Here is a 23,743-nt window from a genome sequence, read left to right on the forward strand (position 1 = left end):
CAGAAATATTGGTCATGACTTCACAGACTACAATTCTAATATTTAGATAGTAAAGCAATTCAGTACACTTCTTTGTAATGAATTAGAAGTTTTTCATAGAAACAATCAAATAGGGGATATTTCTAGCAAAGTGATGCTACTTCGAGCTGAATAAACACCTAAGAAATATGTGAAAATGGTATCTGTAAATAGTAGAGCATACATAGAGGCTATATTATAAGAATTTTTCTTTTGCAAGCAAAGTTTTGTAACGAAAATATTTCGATCCTATAAAGAATATCTTTAAATAATTATAATTTATCATGCTTAAAAACTTTTGCATGTTACATGCTCAATCTCAATCCGTTATCAGTTTTTCTCTACCTATTAGAGTTTTTTTTTCAATCTAAGACTGGATAGACAGACGACGGACGGACGGGCGGACAACCACAACAGTATAATCTTCGCAGGCTAATTTAAATTAAAAAAGATCAAAAATTAACCGGAAGGCGACAACAATTTTCAGCGGAAGTTAACTAATATATGGTTGTAGAGGTATGTTTGCATGCTGATACAAATCTGTTGTCAAAATAAGTGTAACTATCGTTGTTTGCTAGTTACACTACTTTTATTAATTTTTTTATAACCGGAAGCGAGTATTTCCGTTTTGACAATTTTTGCCGTAATAAGTTTTAAGTGCTGAATCGGAATTCGTTATCAGTTTTCTCTACATATTAGAGCTTTATTTGTTCAATCTAAGACTTGATAGACAAACGGACGGATGAACGAACGGATATACAAACATAATCTAAATTTCTTTTTGTATTATTATTTCGAGCCAATCAGGTAAAAGAACACGTAATATCTCTGATAAAACTTATGAAACTAAGGTCGGTAGAACATTTAGTACAACCACAACAATGTAATCCTAGCAGAACAATCCTTATGTCACAATCAGGACAAACTACTTACGTAAAGATAACGTTCCGTTACAAACACGTAAAGCTAAGCCAAAGCTTGGATTCAATGAGGGAATGGGTATGTAATACAAACTGGTGCGACACCAACAGCGACGGAAGTGAAAAAGACTTGGAAAAGTCGACTGTACTTTAGCGTAGCACGACTGATGATGAGATGAGGTAGATGGTATGTGAAGAGCGTGTATGTGTAAAACTTCACATTGAGACAAGAAAACTGAAAAATACCCCTAATACAACTATATCAAGGAAAAAATCAACTACACTTCTCAGTTTCTTTCAGAAGAAAATTTATTTTTTTACCCATTTACCTAGACTATTGAAAGAATGGAGCTTTGGGTGGCTCTTTTCGAGTGCTAGGTGACCAAGAGGATGATAATGGAGTCTCTCTAAAACCAATTTTGACGCATGTTTGTTTAGACATTATCAATTTACCATTGTCTCCTTATTAATATCTCAAAACTTGTAGTTGTCAGTTTCAAGCATACTATCAAGGACATATTTGTAAGAAGAGAAAGGGTTGGTCTGAAGAAGTCTTAGTTTATTATATAGCCCTTAATGAAAAAAGGCGACCAGCTTGAGTGTGAAAACTATAGAGTAACTATAATTCTTTAATAACTGCTGACAAAATATTAGAAAACATTCTCTACGAAAGGCTAGAAGCTTACACAACGGTAATAATTGGGAAATACCAGACTAGATTCACTCCAAAAAATCAACAATTAACCAGATTCATTAAATAAGAAGACCATCTTCGAGCAGACATTAGAATTTAACATAGCACCCCTTCATCTAATCGTCGACGTATTCAAGGCCACGTACGACAATGTCAAGAGAATAGTACTATCAAAGAAGATAGTTATCTCTATATTCTTTGGTACTATACCAATTAATGAGTGAGTTCTGTTTACAGAAAAACTTATCCGACTAAAGATACCACTCTCTCTAACGAGACGAAAAATTCTAAAACTTTTGAGATAAAGGATGGACTCAGGCAAGGAAATGCGCTGGCTTACTGTCTATTTAACATTACCTTGAAAAAAGCAGTCCGACATTCGCAATACACTATTTACAATAGACTAATATAAATCTTAGCATACGCTGATGACATTGACATAAGAGAGCGTAGCAAGCGAGATGTTGAGCAGTATTTCGTATCCTTAGGAACGGCGGCGAAAAAGGTTGGTCTAGTCATCAACGAAGACAAAACCAAATATATTTTGACTACTTATAGCAAATAAGGAATGGCAAACAGTATATGGAAGTAATGTATTTGAACGTACTGACACCTTCACATTATACCTACTCTTTAATGAACACGACGTCGGAATGTTCATTAAAACACAGTGACTCAAATGGGCTGGACACATAATACGAATTTCAGACAACACAATCGATAAAAAGCCAACCACACAAACACCTGTAGAAAGAAACAGTAAAATCCGACCGCAAATTAGTTGGTTAGATGGAGTTGAAAAGAAATCGAACAGAATGGTGACAAATTTTGGAGCAGGCCAGAATCCACAATGAATTGTCGAGTCAAAGATGATGATGATAATGATGAAGAGTACATTTTCTACTAAGTCATGTTTCTTATATGCAGTTACATTAAATGACTGGCAATACCCAGTAGGATGTCGAATGTTTTCTTGGGATTGACCTCCACATTGACATTTGCCATTTTGCTCCCGAAAATCTTTGATGTTTTAAGCTTTTTTCGTTGAAAATTGTAAAAATATTATAAGGAAGTACAGTCAACTTAGTCACTTGTTACATTGCAATGATCTCTAAATATTTTTTTTTTCTGAATTTTGAAGAAGTGTAAAATTTACAAGAACTATTTTTTCAATTAATTATGCCACCGAAAATGCAGCAAGTTTTTTGATGCTTTTCTTTAGTCCCCTTTTCCTCAATAGAAGAAAAGACAGATGATTTAAAGTAGAATTATATTTTATCAAAACGGATCTAAAAGTCCTAATAATTTTCTTTTTTTCTGACACAGCGTAAATTGTAATCGATTTGACTATATTTCACAATACAGCCAATATTCACATGTAGTTAAAAAGGTTCGATTTAACATAATTAAGTAAAATTATATTACAAAGAGTTAAACACTTTGAAACTAATAACAGGCAAGACTAATTATTAAAGACAAACGACCATCATTTTCTTTGCCATTATCTTTATGTGAGCTCAAAATTCCATAATTACATTTCTTCGTAACTTTGTATTGGGCCATAACAATATTTATTCTCTCACAGAAATAATACTCTCTTTCCTAAGCATCTCCCACCAGGCATTCTCGCCTGCTCCTTCCAGGAACTTCTAATTCAATTTTTAGGTTATGAAAGCATTTTGAGCATTCCTTAATATACACATATATTAAAATCTTCACATATTCACCGATAATTCCTTTCTTATTGAGTACCCATCGTAGATAACTTCTCGAAATACTCTATCATGCGCTTTTCCAAAATGTAAGAACAAAATAATAAATAAAGAAATAATAAGTTTGAAAATAAGCAAGCAAAAATACAGACAAAATGATGTCTTTGTCAGTAGTATGATGTCTTTAAGTAACATTGCAGCATATGTTTTGCAGCTTTCGGCACTTAGAAACCGTTTCCAAAAGATGCAAATACTTTATAATTACTCTTCTTCTTTTCTTCTTCTTCTTCTTCTTCTAGAAGAAGATAATTACTCGGATAACAGAAAAGCAAACAAAGATCTAATAACATCGAAATGACAAAAAGAAATTATTAATATCCAAGAATTAAAACTGAAGGGCATATTATTAATTGATTTAATAACTTTCAAAATCATCCAAAGACTTTTATGCCAGACTCTTATTAAACTATTTGACAATTGACATTTGAAAAGCTGTCATTCGTACAATTTAAACTTATACATATTTTAAAATTTTATAGTTTTCTTAATTAAGTTTTAGATTATATTTTAAACTTATATCAAAAAAAAAAAGATTGAAAAGAAACCACCAAAAACGAAATTACTGTTTTATAAATACTTAATGAAGAAAAATTATATATACCTATATGAAATACGAAAAATAAAAATTCCTTTTTTAAATTCAAAGTTTCTACATAATATTTTATGTGATAAATTTCAAGAGTAGAGTTATAAAAGTGTTATTTTTGGATCTTGGGAATAACAGACGCACGGTGGATCCAAGAATAAACTGAAATAGAGAATGCTGCCAAGCCAAATACAGTCCGGTCGACTTGCGGTGTAATTTTCAGTTTCGGATTTTCAACGTTTCTGTATTGAGTTAGAGAGTATGTAATATCCTCCCACGTAGCGTTATTTATGCACCATTTAAGAAAGTGAAAATTTATTTTTATAAGAGTTCTGTATTCTTTACAGATGTACTAAAAAACAAATTTCATTAATATTTTAAATATATATAGAGAATAGGTTAGCAGTGTGTGAGTAAGTAACTGTTTTTGTTAACGTTTCGACCTCGAAATTTAAAATCGGTCAGAGACGTAGCCGAATTCCTCCCGGTGGTCATTAGGTTTTATTACCTGCTTAGATGTTTTCATAGCCGAATTACTTCCGCGAACGTTCCTGGATTATGGGTAGATGATTTCTTACTAATCTTACTAGTATCAAATTTACAAAATACAAATTTTATTCTTTTTGGAACAGTACAATAATGACATTGATTAAAAATAAAGTGCTTATTAAAAAAATCTTAATTATGAGAAATTCAATTCAGATTCAAATTCGTTAAACATTTTATACGTCATCTTATATTAGCAAGCAGAGTTTTTGCTACGCTCTTGGCTAGAAATTAACTATAACATCAGTTAATTTAGTTACGTTTACTTCTACGTTTCGTAAAAATCATAAATAAGATTAAAATGTTCTAAGAAAATAGCTTCAGACCCATGATGGTTTTAAAACTACGTAATATTGCAATAAAAAAATAAATTATGTACCAAAAGGGTAACAATTACTTTTAAAATTAGAGCGAAATGACTTTCCTTTAATTTTTTTTCTCGTTGCCGCTGTAGAAAGTTCTTCCCATACAGATGGATGGAAATACTTAATGATTTTTAGTAGACTCTTCAGTAAAGTTTCAACCAAAATTTAACCAGCAAATTTTCTTCTTCTCAGAGTACTTTCTCCCTACGGAGGTTGACAATCATAATGGCTATCTTTATTTTTGCACTTGCTGCTCTAACCAATCAATCGATCTGCATTGATACCAATAACGTAGATTCTTTAACCAAGATTATTTCGCCTTCGGTCAACAGATCTTCTATGAATCTTGACCTGTATTATGAGTCTCAATATTTCATGTTTTGGTACCCTCATCACGTGGTCTAAGTTTTCCAGTTTTCTAGTTTGTATAGTATTCCTGTTCCTTAACCAACCCTTTTCAATATTTCATCATTTCTAATTCTATCAGTCTATGACATTTTTAATACTCTGCGGTAAAACCAGAGTTTGAAAGCCTCTATTTATTTTAAATTGCATTTTTCTAATGTCTAGCTCTCAGCTCAATATAATAACATTGAAAATATTTAACATCGAATGGTACGTAGTCTGATTTCCAAATTAAGATTTTTGTACATTAGGAGTAGTTTTATTCAGGAGTGGTTTTCTGTATGTAAAGCAGCACTGATTTTTCAGTTGTCTTGCTCATGATGAACGCTACTCTGTATCGATGGTCAGTTTTGTCTCCTTCAGCGTAATACATATTGAAGATATTTATTGATCCTCCATCCATTTCCTAACCATTGTACATCACTAACACCAAGTATATCTATATTTAGCCCCTCTTTCTCTTTGATAACGTTATGTAGTTTTCCAAGTTGATACATACTTCTTACGTTCCAGGTAGCTATTTTTATCTAAGTGTTTTGAGTATTTTTGCTTTTGTGTGTAGGGGTTATGTATGTTGACGACCGAGGAGGACTTGCATTCTGATTGTTATCATCCACTACCGGATTTTGATCCCCGATTACCATTATCAATAGTGTCTTTTGCGGTAGCCATTATAATTTGTACTAGATATGTCATCAGGGATCTGTAATGCAGTAGTTTCTCGTTGCCTTTTGCATTCTGATTATGTTGACCACTTTCCTGGTTCTTTCGCCTTCAAGACCAATTTCTCAGTCTCGGGAAAATAGACTGCCCTTTCACTTACCAGCTCATCCACCTTAAGCCGTTGGTTAGTAAATGATGGATTGTTTATTTCGATAAACATTACATCCCAAACACAAATTTTAATAATTGGTAATTTATCCTCGTGCTGCTTTGTCCATTTTCAGCAATATCATGAAAATTGTTTTTATTAGCAACAGGTCGTAAGAGATGTTGACTACATACGCTCTTACGCACAATCCAAAGTATTCCTTTAATTTTTTTCTAAATAATAAGTGCATGTACAAGTTGGTATTTAGGTACTCTAATGGTATGACCAAACTATTTCGCGTTTCTTATTTTAATAATTATGTTTAGCAGTTCTCTTTCAGTATTTATAATTGCAAACACTTTTTGTTGGTGGTGTGTGTCATCCACGATATCTTCATAATTCAATGATATCTACAGCTCAATTGCTTTCAATCTGTTCATCTGTTTTGGTTTTTAAATTGACAGTTTCGCAATCAAGACTGGCCAAATATAATATTTGAGAGTTCTTTTACGAAGGTGCACGTATCTATTTCTGTTCTGTTTAATCAAATCTATAAAGTCTATAAAGTCTATTTTGTAGAAGGATAAGCATGCCGAACAGTATCCCTAGATTAACTAGTTAGTTTGGAAACCCAAACCTTTATCACTCAGTTTCTTCTCTCTGAGCGAGTATTATACGATACTGCGGAATTTTGTTAGGTCTTTTAGTAGAACTGCATTATTGCTTTTTGCCCGTATAGCTATTTCCACCACATATTTTAATATACAGGATCCTTTCCTCGCATCATTCACGGAAAGGGTCTGCTAGCAGATTTCACTATCCTTATCCTGAAATAGTCACGTACATGATTTTTCTACTATTTACTTTATTATTCCACATCATCCAAGATGTTACCGCTTGTATTTTTGAGTTTTTCACTTTCGACTTTCAGAAACCCGTTTTTTTTTCTTTAGGATTTTTATGAAGATTATGGTCTTGTTTCCTCTGAAGTTTCCCAATGTCTTAATATTATCTTGCAAGCGACGAAACTTAAGCTTTTTTAATTTTCTTCCTGAATCAATTTATTCTTTTTATCATAATTAGCAGAATCTCTATTCTTGAAGTTCTTTCGGCATTCCATTAGATCCAGTATTTCTTGAGCAGCTCATTGTTGCTTCGCTCTCCCTTTTGTTTTAGATAATAATGTTTTTGTTGCTTTATTTACGAGCGAGTTTTTAATATTTTCCTTGACAGGTTGGTTTTCAATTTGAGTTTAAAGAACTTTATGTATTTCATTGTCTGTTTTTCGCATTTTGCTAATTTTTAGAAGATATGTATTTGGTTTCGCGATTTTATCAACTTATTCAGAAATTAAAACAGTACGTGGTTCTAGTTTATGTCTGCGCAGGCTGTGTTTTGTATGATGTAATATTGTTTCGAAACTTCTGGCATATCCTAATGAAATCAATTTGGGTTTATACAATTCTATCTATATGTCCATCTTGTGGTGATTTCCATCTATGGAGACAACGTAATGTTCATAATTGTCAATCTAGTCTCTTGAGAGGATTATATTAAAGGTCTGCCATTTTCATTTCGTTCATCCATTTGTATTTGCCGGAATGTTTTTAAGTAATCTTATAAGCCTCGTGGACGTCCTGATAAAACTTCTCAAGTTGATTTTAGTCTTTATCGGAGGTGGTAGCGTATGCATTATTACACTTTGATGTAAAATGTTTGCATACCCTTCGCACCTCTCCTTAATCTAAGGAGCAGCTGGAACTCAAGATAATTAATTCGCTGTATATATTCAAGATTCGTGTACTTTCGAATTAATAATGTGATTTTCCTTTACTTCTTTCATCGCTGTACAAACTTCTTTGACTCTCAATACAAACATATCAAATAAAAGTATTAGCTCTACAATTAAGAACTAGGTTGTGTTTGTTGGCGAAATAAATTCTCAACACAACATATTTTAACGTATTTTATGTTTTGTGTGACAACACATGCGCATGCATTGTTAAAAAACAAAAGGTTCCTTATAAAATGTCGGGCAGACAGAATGGCTTCTTCGAATTACAATAAAAAATTGTACTTAGATAGTAGAAAAATATATTAAGTTGGGAATAAATAAATATATTACTTTAGGCATCCAATCAGATTGGTGTAAGTCGTGTTTGCGAAATAAAGGTTTTATAGTGAAAAGTATTACCAGTACACCAAAGTAAAAGGGCAGCACCGGTTCGGGCCACAAAAATAAAATTTCCCCAGATCTACTAAAAAACTGTACATTTCACAACATCTGACAACAGCGCCTTCCATAAGAGCCTATATGGTAGATTGAGATAAAAATCCATTTTCCCCAAATTTTGGAGAAATTTTAAAAAATTTATTAAAAGTTATTCAACCATTAATAAAAAGAAAAAACATTCACATCTCCAAAGCCATGAGGGGATCGCTTCTTCCACTATTCAAACATATGATATTTTAAACATCAATAATGATGTGACTATCTCACAAAAGCCAAAAAAAAGAAGAAAGCCACGTCAACTGTAACAACAAATTCATTAAACACAGACAACTCAACTAAAAATATAGAGCGTGTAAATATGGCAAATCTTGCATCCGGCGCAAAGGACCAATTTTTAATGTTGGATTTTTACAACATTAAAGAAATTTCGCTGGTGAGAACGCTAAGAATAATTTAAGCAACTTTTTACGATAAAACATTTATTTCACAAACACAACTTACACTAAACTGATTGGAATCCCAAAGGGAAGAGCCACTTATATTTTTATGCAACTTAATATAATTTTCTACTATCTAAGTACAATTTTTTATTGGACTGACAAGCAACCATCCTCTAGCCCGACATTTTATAACAAACCTTTTGTTTTTTAACAATGCGCGTGTGTTGGAACTTAAAGTCAAACATATGACACATTGTGTCACAAAAAACATAAAATATGTTAAAATATATTGTGTTGAGAATTTATTTCGCCAACAGTGTTAACGCCATAGACGCAAGGAAACTAAGATTATTTAGTTTAATATGTATAACACATGTCAACTGTCACATTCTTTGAGAAATCATTTAAAGGGCCGTCATTCTATTCTGCTTATTCTTTTTGCCGCCTCAACTCCACTCAAGTGGTCGTGTTCTTACACCCGTGTCAGAAACAAATTTTCTAATGTGGTTTTTGTGGAGTCCAATGTTATGTCTTTTATGTGTTTTTCAAAGAAGTAGCTTAATCTTTATAAAGGAAAATTCTAGATCTCTCTTAAGTAGTAGTGCTTTTTAAAACTTTAAATTAATTATTTATATTAGTGTTCTATTGTAGCATACCTCTGATGATGGTTTTGTAAACCGAAAGCGCTCAGCTAGGAAATAAATTTTATGCACTTTGATTTAGATATAATATAAATTTAGATAAATTCAGAGTGATCTTTTTGACATAACCCAGTTCATTGCATTTCCAAAACAATTTGAAATTTTGACAACAATGTAGAAACTACTAAAAGATCGGTCGTATTACAAAATCCTCATTAGATCAAACGTAAAAGCCATTTTTAAGATAATTTAGGCGTTCGCTACTTAAAACTCACTCTGTATAATATTTATTAATAGTAATTGACCTATTATGGCAGCTTGTAGTTTCTAAAACTTGTCTACATTTCGTATTTGTAAATATTTTTAATGCTGAGTACTATATAAGTTCAATTATAAACTACAAAAGAATGTTGGCCTGTTTAATTCACTTCGTACAACACAAGCCAAAAATACCGCATTGCTGATTACCCATCCAACTATTAAGAGTCTAGAACAAGTGTATTTATAAACACAGAAAATTCATTTAATCCCTTTTACAACTGGCACTTAACATTAGTGCATCAACATTCGTAGAAGTGTTTTCTAACTGTTGGTATTTTTGTTGCAGAGTTTTTTTTTAAATCTCCTTAACCATGTCTGACGAAGAAGAAGTTTACTCGTAAGTAAAACAGTGAAATCAAGAAGTTGCATCAGGAGCTTTTAGCATTTTGTACCATTTTTTTTTATTTTAATTATTTTTGTGACATAGCTTAAAAATAATATAGTAAATAGTAAAGTACTTAGTAGTACTTAGTCATAGTTTTGCTATAAATGACACCCACTACTCTTCTTTTTGTTAATTACACATGCTCTTCTTCTTATTAAGGATCTCACGAAAGGTAAACTGACAACCTGCCTCCATCTCTTCGGTTACGTTCTTCACGTGTGCAGCTGGCTTCCACTCTAAAGCAATTTTCAGTACCGTCACCCACCATCTTTCTCACGTGACTGTTTCGTTTTGTCTTCCTCATATCATTATGTCTTGTACCTCATATTGGGCTTTTAAATATTGGTTTCTCCTAGTTTTTCCTACTACTTTTTAATATATTCAGTTCCGCTACTCTAATCAATTTTTTTGTTTGGTTCTTTTGTTTCTGTTCTATATTTAATAATAGGTCCAATATCTCCCTTGTATATTCTAACTTTACTGTCCACTTTCAAGTACTGTTATTCCAAATTTGATTTTTTAGTAATCTTGATACAGTTACTGCTTTATTATGAACGCTTTTTTAAGTTTTTTGCATTTTGATATGAGGCTCACCGATTCCGGTCGGTAAGCGCCATACCTATTCATAGGGTATTAACTAAAATTTTTAAGCTATATACACACTGATTTTTTGTCCTCGAGCTTTGTTGGTAACAGCGGCGAAAAATGTGTTGTCTATGTCTTTACATGTATTTGTTTTTGACTTTTTTAGCGAAGAAGAGGAGGAGGAAGAAGTCGTTGAAACGTAAGTTCAAACTATATAAGTTCACAATTATTTATTATGTAGAAAAAATTGGCATCTAAAGTAATTTTTCCCAAAAAACCGTAGTGTAACATATTATGTAAACATGTATTTGTTTTTATTTTAATAATGTGCAGTTCTATCGTGAGGGTAAGCAAGAAAGTTCTGTTAGTTTATTAGGAACAGCTTTACCTCACCATTGAATGGGTTTATGTTCGTAGGAATGTTTTATTATCGGATAATTTTTTTAACAATTTCAACAAATCTTTATATCTTTAATCCCGTAAACACCCAAGGTGGGTAAAAAATGTCCACCTAATGCGTATTCTCTTGTAACATATTTATTACGTCTTCTAAAATTTTTTAAAAATTATTTAATGTTAAAAAAAAGGCACTTTATCGAAGGTGAATTTGGTTCTATCAAATTTATAATAATTTTCAAAAATAAAAATATTTTACTCCCGAGTCCAAATCACATTTCTTAAAACACTTCATATACAACTAATAAAAGTTGATATCTGATGGTATATGGTAAAGACCAGTATAACTGTTTGTATGGGAAAATATTTTTATCATATTTTTTGAGTTTAAGCGAAACAAAAAAAGTAAATAGACGTGAAGTTTGTTAAACGTCACCTTATGTTTAAATGAACTACCACTGTTGAGGTAAAGTCATATAAAACATTTTGTATAAGAGTATAATGTAACTGTTTGTATGGGGCAATAAACTCGTTGCTTATACTGTTTTACTTATAATTTTATCATTAGATACTGTTCTCGCCTATTAGACGTTCTTAGGACTTTAAATAAATATTTTAAAACTAAAATTAGCCAAATTGATTTAGTTGTTCTCAATTTATTATAAAAAAAGTTATAAAAACATAAAAGAACGTTTGTTAAACGTCATTTTATGATATTGTTTAACTACATGGATCAAATGAACTAAAACTGTAGAGATAAAGTAGAATAAAACATTTTGAATTTACAATTAAAAAAATAAGGGTCATTCATAGAGATAAAATATATCCTATCTCCTTGGACCAACGAATACACTTTTACAAAATTGTATTGCAATCGGTTCAGTGATATTTGAATATTAGCTTGGACAAATACCTTGACACGAGATTTTTATATATAAAGATATGTTTTATACAAAAGTTCCCATCTTGTATTGCTTGGATGTATTTAAAGCCAATATATGGCGTATGCATTGACGAATTGGCGTTCCATAACCTCTCCTGTTTAAATTGATAATCAACAGAGTGTTATGACGTCATTTCAGGCTCCCATGCCTTTGTAAGTCACTCGGGCTAAATACCAAATCAAGCACATCAGGTTATCTACTTTATTCGACATGAACGAAAACGACAGTTTGACGGTTCTTGTATTTATACAGAACACGATACTAGTACGTCACGAGTAAGGGGAGTAGGCAGATTGAGACCCCGAACTCGAACGGAACCGTATCTATCTTGAAAATGGCTTCAAAATGGATGCCGAAACGTTGAGCATTATATTCTCAACGCAGTTCTTCCCGAGAACTTAGTGATTTTCATATATGCATATATAAATTTCTGTCAATATCGCCATGTCTTTAGTAGTTTTAGTAAGAAATACCTATATAATAAAAACCTCGTTAAGTTGTGTAATAAAGTATTCCTCGAAAGTAAACCCATAACTAACAAGTATTTAGGAAATTATAATAGCTAGTAGATTGGCATATATTGGTGACGAACATTGGCTTATTTATTAACGAAAACCTCATGAAACAGGTGAAAATATAGAACTGCACAATTATAGAGTAATACAGTAGCCTGGTTTTAATACTTTGTGTTTTTATTTTGCAGAAAAACGTAAGTTTTTCACCCTAGTACTTCAAATAAGATACACCTGGTAGAATCGTATGTGTTTAGTAAAAGTAGAATAGTCTTTTATCCTGATTTTAAGTAATGTTAACTGTAGTCTTAGTAGTTTTTCTGTTCTCACCAAAATATATGTTTTTGTATTGATTTTTTAATATTGTTCAATATTTTTTCATTTTTTTACCTTTTTTTCCAACGCCAACCCCACCCTGACCTCTTGTGATGTACGTAATAGGACTACCACCACTACCACCAAAGTCGAGTAAGTTTTTTGTAGATATTTATGCATTGGCAGCCTTTCCGCTTTAAAGCTGCTCGATAATACTTTTTGTACATGAAAATACTTTTTTAAACTTAACAAAACTGTTTCAATAATTTTGCATAGACAATTATTTATGTAATTTTATTACTCATCTTTTAAAATAGTTTTTATAATTTTTATTCTGACTAATAGTTTAAAATTTTTAAAATCGTTCATTTTAACCAAAAGATTGCTTTCTAATGTTTTATTAAACCTGCTATACATAATATGTTTATTAATAAAAATTACACACTAGATATAAAACTTTTAGCATGAGTTTTTATTATACAAGAACGTACATAACCTATAATTCCTCTGACAGAAGAGGAATAAGTTAAACTGATTACGTTTTAAGAAATTCAAGATACAAATCAGTGATATCAACAGTGAATACGATTAAGGCAGAAAGAAATGGAACTCTACTATTATACCGAAATAAAAGAAGTTATTTTAACAGCAGTAGAAGATTAACCCGAAATACACTGCCTCCCAAAATTAACAGGAAACTAAGTTTATTTTAAATGAATTTACTGGTTTCAAATCGAAATAAACTGGTATAAACTGGATCAAAGCAGCATCTCGTTGTGCGGTATTTAATTATAATATAATTCCTGGTTGACATCAGGAGTGATGTTTCCCGAAACTGAGAATTTTCTACTTGGCATTCAAGATGAGGGTATTCTAACTAAAAATTACGTGAAATATATTGTTAAGATCCTCAACGTCAAAATGACAAATGCCGATATGAATGCCAAGCTCAAGAAACCATCAAACATCTTACCGATAGCTGCCAGGCGTTTGTCGGAATTGATTATAAAAACGCCGTGACTCAGTAGGAAAGATTATCCACCACGAACTAGCTAACAAACTGGGACTTCTTCGAACCCTTACTATCAATACGTCTCTGACATAAATGCTTGAAAATGACAACTACAAGCTATACTGGGACCTCACTGTGCTCACAGACCAACCAGTGACACATAACAGACCGGATCCCATACTAGTTAATAAACTTACTAGGTAAACAACATTTATTGATGTGTCGACACCTAACACCAATAATTTGCGTGTAAAATATAACGAAAAGATCGCCAAGTACAGTGATCTACAAATCAGGAGACAATGGAGAATGGAAAGTGTCCAGACAGTACCTATTATTCTTTCTACTGCTGGTGTTATTCCCAAAAACCTTCTAGAGAACGTAAAACAGCTGGGTCTAAATGAACATCTCTGTAAGGCCATGCAGAACCTCGATACGTCCAGATGTGTACAAACATTTTTGTGAGATACTCCAGCATACCAAGTCACCTAGGGCTCGATAACACGGAAAGAATTTCACCAGAGCTCAATCCTCTTGATACCGTGGGTATCTGGGATGAGTGATTTTTCCTCTTAGAGGGAGTGTGAGCCATATGGCTAAATCTGAAGGAATTTATTCATCATATATTATTTACATAAATGAATATTAAAAAAACTCCAGGCGAATTTCAATTCAGGAAATGTAGAGTGAGAAGCACAGATATGTCCTGTCTGTTCAGCTAAACTGGGAAAACAAATATTTAAAAAAAAAAAAAATCTAGGATTGTAACATAATTGGATAGAGAAAGCCCTAAATATGGACCAAAAATGTAAATATTAAATAAAAACCAATAGATGTTCGAAAGTGCAATATAATTATTTAGCAGTAACAATAATCGTAATTATAACAATACAGAAAGATATCCAACGAATAATTCTATGCTCTAGAACTAGTGTATTTCTAAAATAGTTAAGATACATTTATAAGTGTTGTAAGAAATGTCATTATTATGACACCAAAAAATTACAGAACAAAATATATGAAAGATATCGACAGTATAGTTACTATACGGTAGATCGATAAGAAAAAGATTTAAGCCAACATGGAAAGTAGTTATCAATCATATCGGTAAAACTACATAACACGAGATCCTCTGTACTTCATTTTCCTAAATCAAAACTCTATTTTCTGAAACACTTGGTCATCGGATGTTTGCACTAAACCATTAACTTCTAAGGCGATGATCCTGATGAAAACTTTACCACCTGGGAATGCAGAATGGTTCTGTGTCTTCAAAGATTTCTCTAGAACCATCATTGTGAACGAGTATGCTAGTTCGTTCTCGTGGATTTTTTTCATGCGCAGACATCGATATAAGGGGTTTAGTTATCTCCTGCCAGTTTATTTAATAGATCCTTACAGTTTTTAGGGATAACATCATAATGATAGAAGCAATTAATGAAAAGGGGCGAAAGAAAAAAATCTGTAAGCTAGATTTAATACATGTAACACAGTATATACTCCATTCGCTTAGCTCGGGCATATTTTGACAGATTCATTGACGGAAACCTACAACACAACAATTCCTACTTCTCAGTATTAATAGCTCAAGTATCCTACTATTGCAGACTTCTTTCTTTAAAAAAAGAAGAATTATTCTAAATAGTGGAAGTGTATACAAAACCCATCAAATTTTGGGTAGTATATATTTAAAAAATATATTTTAGTTGTTATAATTTAACATAACTATTTATTATATGGTGCAGATAAATAAATATTGATTGTCGGTAATTCGCAAAGTTCTATTTTATTTACTATTTAGTTTGCTTACTATTGATATTGGCTATGAGTACGTGTGCTTGGTTGTATAGTAATTTCCAGCCACTTTTAGGCTGTCAAAAAGTAACTAACTTCGCAAAAAAATAATTACTAAATTCACTAGCCAGTTCGGACTGGGAATAGCGAACCGAGTATAACAGGAGATAATTTAATAGAAATAATAAGTTTAAACAAAATCAGTAATATTTTTGTTTATTTTTTGAATATTACCAACGTAAAACATGTACAAAAAGTAATACAACTGTCAACAATTTGCTTATTTCAGCTTTTTTAACTACACTAGCGGTATGATGTTTACTGCCAATCTTTGATGAAAATGTTTTAACTCAGTGATGCAGAAAATTACAGTTTTTTTTTTTTTGTTTTTACCTAATGTTTTGTGCCTGGCAATCGGTTTTGTTACAAACTAGCAGTTTTTTCAAAAAAAAAAGGCTTTTTAGTAGCTTTTCTTTTAATATTAAACTTCTCAATTCAGATTTTATACCACAAATATTTTTTGGAGTAAACTGCGAAATATTTTTGTTTTTTAACAAGGCAAGAAGCAATGTTTTATTCAAATCATTGTAATAAAGTATTTCACCAAAATATTTATAATAAGTAATTCAATGGATTATTTTTTTAATGTATTTCGGTGAAATATAAAAATTCAGTTAATAACAGTCACAGGATCAATGTATAGAGAATAAAATAAAACTATAAATCATAAATGTAGTTACTTTCTGTCATGTTCACAATTAAAACAAATATGTTAAGAAATCATTCAAATTGCTAAAAAATATAAATCTCTCAGATAACATTGTTTAACAAGCAGACTCAATGTAACCACACAGATTATCTTTTAAAATATGTAAATCAAGCTAGCTGTATACATAAATAATTTATTTTCTCTTTCAATTTGCTATGGTTTCATGTCCTGTTACCTTCTCTAAGGACCTTGCTTCTATTGCTTTATTGATAGTATTACACTATCACGTCAATTGTGTCCTGTTTACTTTTTTGCTTTTTCCAACACTATTTGATTGTCACGATTTTTTTAACAGTACTGTCTGTAAAATGGGCCCATCCAAAATCTGCGAACCAAAATTTCACTACATATTGTCTACTATATATATTCCAAATATGTTAGTTTATGTTAATGTCTTTTATTTCCAAAAAATTTCATTTCGCTTCGTATTGTTGCTTTTCTCTGCCATTTAAGTCTCTCCAATAAACGCAGACGTGTCTGCCATATTACTTCCCTGCCCTCATAAGCTAGTTTTTATGTTTATAATATTTGTGTAGATACGATACTGTTACTACTCTGATGGTCTTTTGTCAAAAAATAGAGGTTAAACTTCATATTTGCTCTGATTTTATTTTGACTATTGCCATTCCTATTGCCTTTAATTATAAAAGACAATAGACTAAAAATAAAATACACATACATATACTTCCTACCTACAACCCAGTTTTGTATCTCTTCGGCAATCCACCTCCAGTCTCCTCTCCTCTTTTCCACATCTTTCTACCTCCTGACCTGCATTCGTCGTAAATGTCTCAAAGCCATCTCTCCTTCTTGTTCCTTTTATTCTTTCGTATAAATCTGTCTGCCATGGGCATTGATTTTGTGGATCCAAGCCCCGCCAATCTTTTCGACCGTACAAACCAACTATGCCCTCTCTTCTTATTAACTTTTAAAGTCCAAAATTACTTGTAATTCTCTACAAGATACCTTCCCTTACGGGTCCGTAATTTTTTTATAGTAATTGTATTTCAAAAATTCAAAGACAGTCCTCATCTGCCTTTGTTTCGTCTGGTTTTAGCAGCGAAAGCGATAACTGGTCGTATCAAATTCTTGAACTTAATTGTAATTTCACTGATAGCAATCTGGACTTACGTTACTTCAGAGGAATCTATATGCCACCATTTTTTTAACCATTTTTAGTATAAAAAAAATCCTGATCCAAACAGCTCTGCTCTCAGTTGATCTTTCCAGGAACTTCATTGATCCTTAGCCTTATATATTTCTAGAAACCTGGCTGCCTAATGTGCGGTTGAAACTTGGTTCACTACCAAGTCCTAGTTGCAAATTCTTAGCCAGTTTTTCTCCATATGTTGTTGCGCATTTTGAACCTTGTAATTCTTAAGAAAAAGCGACAAACCTAGAACTCGTATTTTTCTTCTTCCTTTGTATAAGTAATTTTGCTTATTCACTGAAGGGTTGTTACCTTTATGGAAGATAGTCACTGCATCTCTTACACGGTAGACCGATACTTCTTTTATCACTTGGTGATTTGTCCCTTACTATTATAACAACTTTTATGTCTACCATTCTACTGATATGATTGTTCCATACCTTTTTTTTTTCTATTCTTCTTAATTGCGATCAAAATTTTAATATACAATTGTTTCTTTGTTATTGAGTCATAACATTTAAATAAGTAAATACTTCTAAACGTTGATCTTTTTTAAAGAAAAATTATTTCAAAAAATTGATCCTATGACTTTGTTTAATGTACCATGCTAATGATTTCTTGTACTATATAGGGAAGGAGCGGGAGATCCAGAATTCATCAAACGTCAAGATCAGAAGAGATCAGATCTCGATGAACAGCTTCGCGAGTACATCACAGAATGGCGCAAACAACGTGCCAAGGAAGAAGAAGACTTAAAGAAACTCAAGGAAAAACAGGCTAAACGCAAAATTACTCGTGCTGATGAAGAAAGGAAAATGGCAGAACGTAAGAAGGTAAATATTTTGGATATTACCATCTTTTATTATTTTTTTGACATGCTTCGGTTTCACACTTCGATTTTGACATGAAATATGAAAATTTTCTTACTTATTCTTTAGTATTTTTTACAATATTTTCTAGCCCCCATATAAATTGTGTTGTGTCTCTGTTGAGAAGATTTTGGTTGGTTTCGGTTCAAAATGTGAAAACTTACTGATGCTTCTCCAGTTACTACGTTTTTTCGTTTTCATTTATGTCATTTGGTCATTTATTTAACATAATTTTGTACTATCTTATAATGTTTTAGCATTTCTATATTTAATACTTGCTTGTTTTGTCCAATAGTTCAATTTAGATTAGTGTTATGGAGAGTTCTGAGTCTGATAGTGAAAAATATAATTTATGCTTTCAAAGATGTCTTATTTTTCAACATGTCTTCCTATCTGTAGATCTTATTAGATGCGTTATTACATGGATAGTTTATCAACATCATCTTCTCTAATATAGATACATCATATCCATCGGTGTTCCAAATCGCAGCGTTATCGGCTCTCTTGGTAGTGCTATAAAGTAATCATCTACAGCTTCAATGTCATCTTGATGACATTTCAATTGTATTCAATTTTGAGAATACACTCAAGTCTGTGGAAAACTTTCTAAAATTTTACGGTTTTCTGTCATTTATCTTTACATCCTAGAATTAAGTTTCTGATTAACCAAAAAACTGTATTTAATGAAATTTTCTTTTTATTCTGTAGGCTGAAGAGGAACGTCGTGTTCGTGAAATTGAAGAGAAGAAACAAAGAGACATTGAGGAAAAGAGACAACGTCTTGAAGAAGCCGAGAAGAAGCGTCAAGCCATGATGCAGGCTCTCAAAGACCAAAACAAAAACAAAGGACCTAACTTCACCATTACCAAGAGGGATGCCACAGTAAGCAATAAAGTTCTTTATACCATTTACAGGAGAAATGATTAAGACACAGGGTTAAACAAACGTTCGGACTGCCTGTTCTGTAACGAGTTTTCTTGTTAAAGTAGTTAAAATTAGTAGTAGTTAAAATATTAAACATAAATAAAGTATTTAGTTGTTTCTATACTTTATTTTGTGGCAGTCTTTGTTATGTTTAGCCCTTTGTTGTTATTGTGTCTATACTATATTTGTTTTTCGTTCATCAAATTACTAAATCGGAAAACAGTAATACTCAGAAGACAAATTTGCTGAGCATTTCATTCAGATTTTTTATGTCCTTTCATTTTGATGTTTTACGCCTAAACTTTGCTAATTCCTAAAGACAAACAACCAAAACATTTGTCAAGAACTCGCAGCTATAACCAGAGATTAATCAGCAATAAATAAAACTCTTAGAGAAATGAATAACAATAAAAGAGAGATGTCTCCTGGTGACTTGTCCACCTTCCTAGAAATGGCAGGATGGACAATGAGCTAAGGGTGACAGCTCCCTGAGAGGATACACAATGGGTCAATTGTGGCCTAAGTGCTGTGAAACTTAACTCGCCCTCCCTACTCTACAGATACAGAACAATAAACTCCCTACAAGTGATGGAATTACGGTCGAAATGATTAAAAAATATACTCAGTAATTGAAAAGAGGCAATATATTCATTACTATTAAAATTAAATATAAGAAAGAATTAAAAATCTAAAGACCAACTACTCGTCTTAATGTTATATATAAATTGCTAACCAAAATATTAACCAAATAACTAATTTCTACATTTGACAGCTGTCAACCTAACCTACCCAAACCTAACCTAAAAACGGTTATATATTTATTCTTATGTCAAAGACTTATAATACAAATAGACTAATGGTTGCAATACAGCGTAGTTCCCCCTGTGCGACAGAGAAAATTGACGCAAAGCAGTCCCTGCATCTCTTTTTAATAGTCCTCCTAAAAAAAGACAAAGAACAACTTAAGGGAATTGATCAATAACTAGAACAAGAAGCTAGAAAAGATGGATTAAATGTGAATTAAGATTTTGCGAAAGAATTGAAAATCAAGAAAAATAGTTAAAAAATTTAGTAGAAGAAAAATAAATTGGAGAAATTAATGAATGTAAGTTTTCGGGTCATGTCATGGGTTTCGTTTGATAAACTCAGCAATATATTGAAAAATTAAACCCATTAGAAACAACAATATAACAAAAACACAGAAAACGATGATTTCTTCATTATGTCCTTCAACTGCATGTAATATACACAATCTTCCTCTAGTAATCTCATATTAGAGAAAATCAAATATTTTGTTGGCCAAGTTTTTGTATAAACTTCTTTATAATCTCTAACATCAGTCCGATGCACCTTAAAAGTGTTCTTACCAATCATGTAAAAGAAATATAAAGATAAAAACAGTTGCAGCATAAAAATTCCATTTCAAAAAGATCATAAAGTAAACTGCCAACGAAAGATATTCGTCGATTTCATCTACTGGCGAATTCCAATTTAAATAGATCTATTTTAGATTTTACATGCCATATTCATAATTTTTCTGGTTAATGTGTAGTTTGAATTTACGTCGAAGGGCGTGTGCGCCTGTTGAAGCTAACCAAGTTACATAGCGTCAAGTGGCGTCAACTTACCGAACGAGAATTCAGTGAGTTTTAGGTTTTATGCCGGTCGTGCATGGGAATTTTTATTATAAAAAAAAAGAAAAATTTTCATGTTTATCGGATCGGTGCCCACTTGATGCGCGGCAGTGGTTTAAAATAATAAGCAATACGTATCAAAGGAAATCACTGACATAAAAAAAAGAACTACTTTAACATATTGGCCAGATCCAGGACAAAATAAGAGAGATCTGTAATAAATAATAAATCATGAATAGATCTAAATTATCTGCTGTTCCTAAAGAGGTGTAAAGTCAAGAAAAAATCAAGCAAATCAGCGAGTAACATAAAAACAGTAGAAAAAAAGAAAAGAACGACGAAACACGGATTTAGTTTTGTTATAATTATTGTTTAACTCATATAACAAGGCGGCGCCTTTAAGAAATTCTACCGAATATTAAATGGTGCATCAATTTTAAGATATTGCAAACAAAAATAAAAACATACGAACACTCAATATAGTGTAGAAACTTTAACAGCAATTTTTCTCATTAAATAACATTTAATTTTGCTTGCCTTTTGTTCAAAACTTATTTTTTTCAGTCTCAACTCTCCGCCGCTCAACTTGAAAGGAATAAGACTAAGGAACAATTGGAAGAAGAAAAGAAAATCTCCCTTTCCATCCGTATCAAACCCTTGGTCCTTGATGGCCTTAGCGTAGACAAACTCCGCGAAAGAGCACAAGAACTCTGGGATTGCATCGTCAAATTGGAAACTGAAAAGTATGACTTGGAAGAAAGGCAAAAACGTCAAGACTACGATGTAAGTAAAAACCATATATGTATAATATGTTTGGGGCATTACATAAAGTGATGAAAATAGAGAGTTATGAACGGTCAATGTTCTAAGGTAAAATAAATTAATTTATTTGTTATTGTCATTGTAAATATCGTTGTGGATCTTGGTCCCCGTTCTAGAATTTTAGCAAATTATTTAAATAAGTTTAACCAACAAATTTTTTGATTTTTATAACTTCTTTTTGTGGTTCCCTCTCCTATCGGAGGTTGATTATCATCATAGCTACCTGTACTTTATTAACAGCTACTCTGAAGAGGTCTACTGAGCTGGCCAGTAGACCTCTGGCAATTATACCATCCTCAAAGATTTCTTAGCCAGTAAATCCTCCTTTGACTAGTAAGTTTCTCTTACTTTTAATCTTTTCTTGCGTGAATATTCCTAGCATCTTTTACTTCTCACCCCTAGTATCATAGTCCAGGTATTACAGTTATTCATGACTTCGCTCTTTTTTTGTAATCGTCCCAGAACTTTGGCATTAATAAATCTTTAAATCCACAGTATTTTGAGCATCTGTCTATAGCACCACATCTCAAATTCTTTTAACTTCTTAATTTGTTCTATATTTAATGCCTACCTTTCCATTCTATACAGCAAAGTAGATAAACCGTAACATTTTAATGATTTTATCCTCAAGTTTATATTAAGATGACAATTAGTAAGCAGCTTTTGCATCTTCACAAAAACTTGCCTTGTGATTTGGATTCCGTATGCTTATTTCTCTATTTTGCTGGTTGTTCTTAGTTATACAAGTTCCCAATTATTTGTAGTTGGACAATGGAGATAATATAGACCTCTTTTGAACGCCGATTTTAATGTCTATGTGTTCTTTTTCTTAGTTATTAATTTCAATGGTCGCTCTTTGATTCCAATACATATTAATTATGATACGTATGTCTCGACTGCCTTCATTTTTTTAGCAGTTCTACAAGTTTCTGATGTTTTACTCTGTCAAATGCCTTCTAAAAATCAATGAAATAAACATACAGATCCTGACTTATATCTACACATTTGCACTAATTTATTAAAAGCGAAAAGTGCTTGTCTCGTCCCAATTCCTTTTCTTAATCCGAACTAGGTATCATATGTCTCCCCTTCCAGTTTTTTTTAGTCTTGCGTATATTTCCAGAAAGATTTTAAATGTGTGGCTTATTATAATTATATACATTTTGATCTATATCGTGAACATTATGTTGCATGTGCTGTCTTTGGTAGTGTAACAAAGGTGGATAATAGCAATTCTAAGACCAGGATAATTAACAAATAAAAAGACTTTTCCGTAACACTCTTTATTACAGGTATCTAGAAACTGCTTATATTAAATTTGTTGATAATAACATGTAATAAACAAAATATGCAAAAGATTAAACTTCATTTTTACTTATAAACAATGTTTATAAGTAGTAGAAGTGTAGAAAAGTGGCACAATTTTACTGAAAAAGCATAGAAAAAAAGATGTTTTTGTTAATTTTTTGCTTAATTATTACAAAAATAGCTTCAAAAGTTGTATTACGTCGTCGTTAGCGGGAGAAAGTTGTAGCTGTTCTGACGTTTTTCTTAAAAGATTTGTTGAGCACGTGTTATAGTTGGTTTTGTGTTTTTAATTTTTTGTGTCGCTTAACATGGATGACAAACCTGGACCTTCTGGATTGCAGAAAAAAATAACTGGTACCTGGGTATAAGAGATATAAGCATTAACAGATGTAGAACTATTGCAGCTTTTAGAAACTAGCAGTGGTGACGAATATTTACCTGAGTTCGAAGATGAATATCCCTCCGATTCATTATAAAGTGATTCAGATGCACATAATAATGACCAATCATTAGGGAATCTTCCGGGTTCTTTTTGTAACTTCCAATCCTGTTTCGACTAATCAGTAGTGAAA

General features: G+C 32.0%; 1 protein-coding gene across 4 annotated transcripts in view; it reads left to right on the forward strand.

Moving 5' to 3' along the window:
- Positions 1 to 23,743, forward strand: part of up (Troponin T, skeletal muscle) — a 44,912-nt gene that overhangs the window by 7,290 nt on the left and 13,879 nt on the right. For 2 of the 4 annotated variants that reach the window (XM_072534473.1, XM_072534471.1), the window contains exons 2-7: positions 10,039 to 10,089; positions 10,889 to 10,921; positions 13,016 to 13,042; positions 18,246 to 18,447; positions 19,192 to 19,365; positions 21,606 to 21,824. In XM_072534473.1, the coding sequence (XP_072390574.1) occupies positions 10,064 to 10,089; positions 10,889 to 10,921; positions 13,016 to 13,042; positions 18,246 to 18,447; positions 19,192 to 19,365; positions 21,606 to 21,824 (681 nt within the window). In that variant the 5' untranslated portion in view covers positions 10,039 to 10,063. The remainder of the gene's footprint in view (positions 1 to 10,038; positions 10,090 to 10,888; positions 10,922 to 13,015; positions 13,043 to 18,245; positions 18,448 to 19,191; positions 19,366 to 21,605; positions 21,825 to 23,743) is intronic. The other 2 variants (XM_072534475.1, XM_072534474.1) reach the window with 1 other exon arrangement.

The sequence above is a fragment of the Diabrotica undecimpunctata genome, chromosome 6 (genome assembly GCF_040954645.1).
Source record: "Diabrotica undecimpunctata isolate CICGRU chromosome 6, icDiaUnde3, whole genome shotgun sequence".
Classification (NCBI taxonomy): Eukaryota; Metazoa; Arthropoda; class Insecta; order Coleoptera; family Chrysomelidae; genus Diabrotica; species Diabrotica undecimpunctata.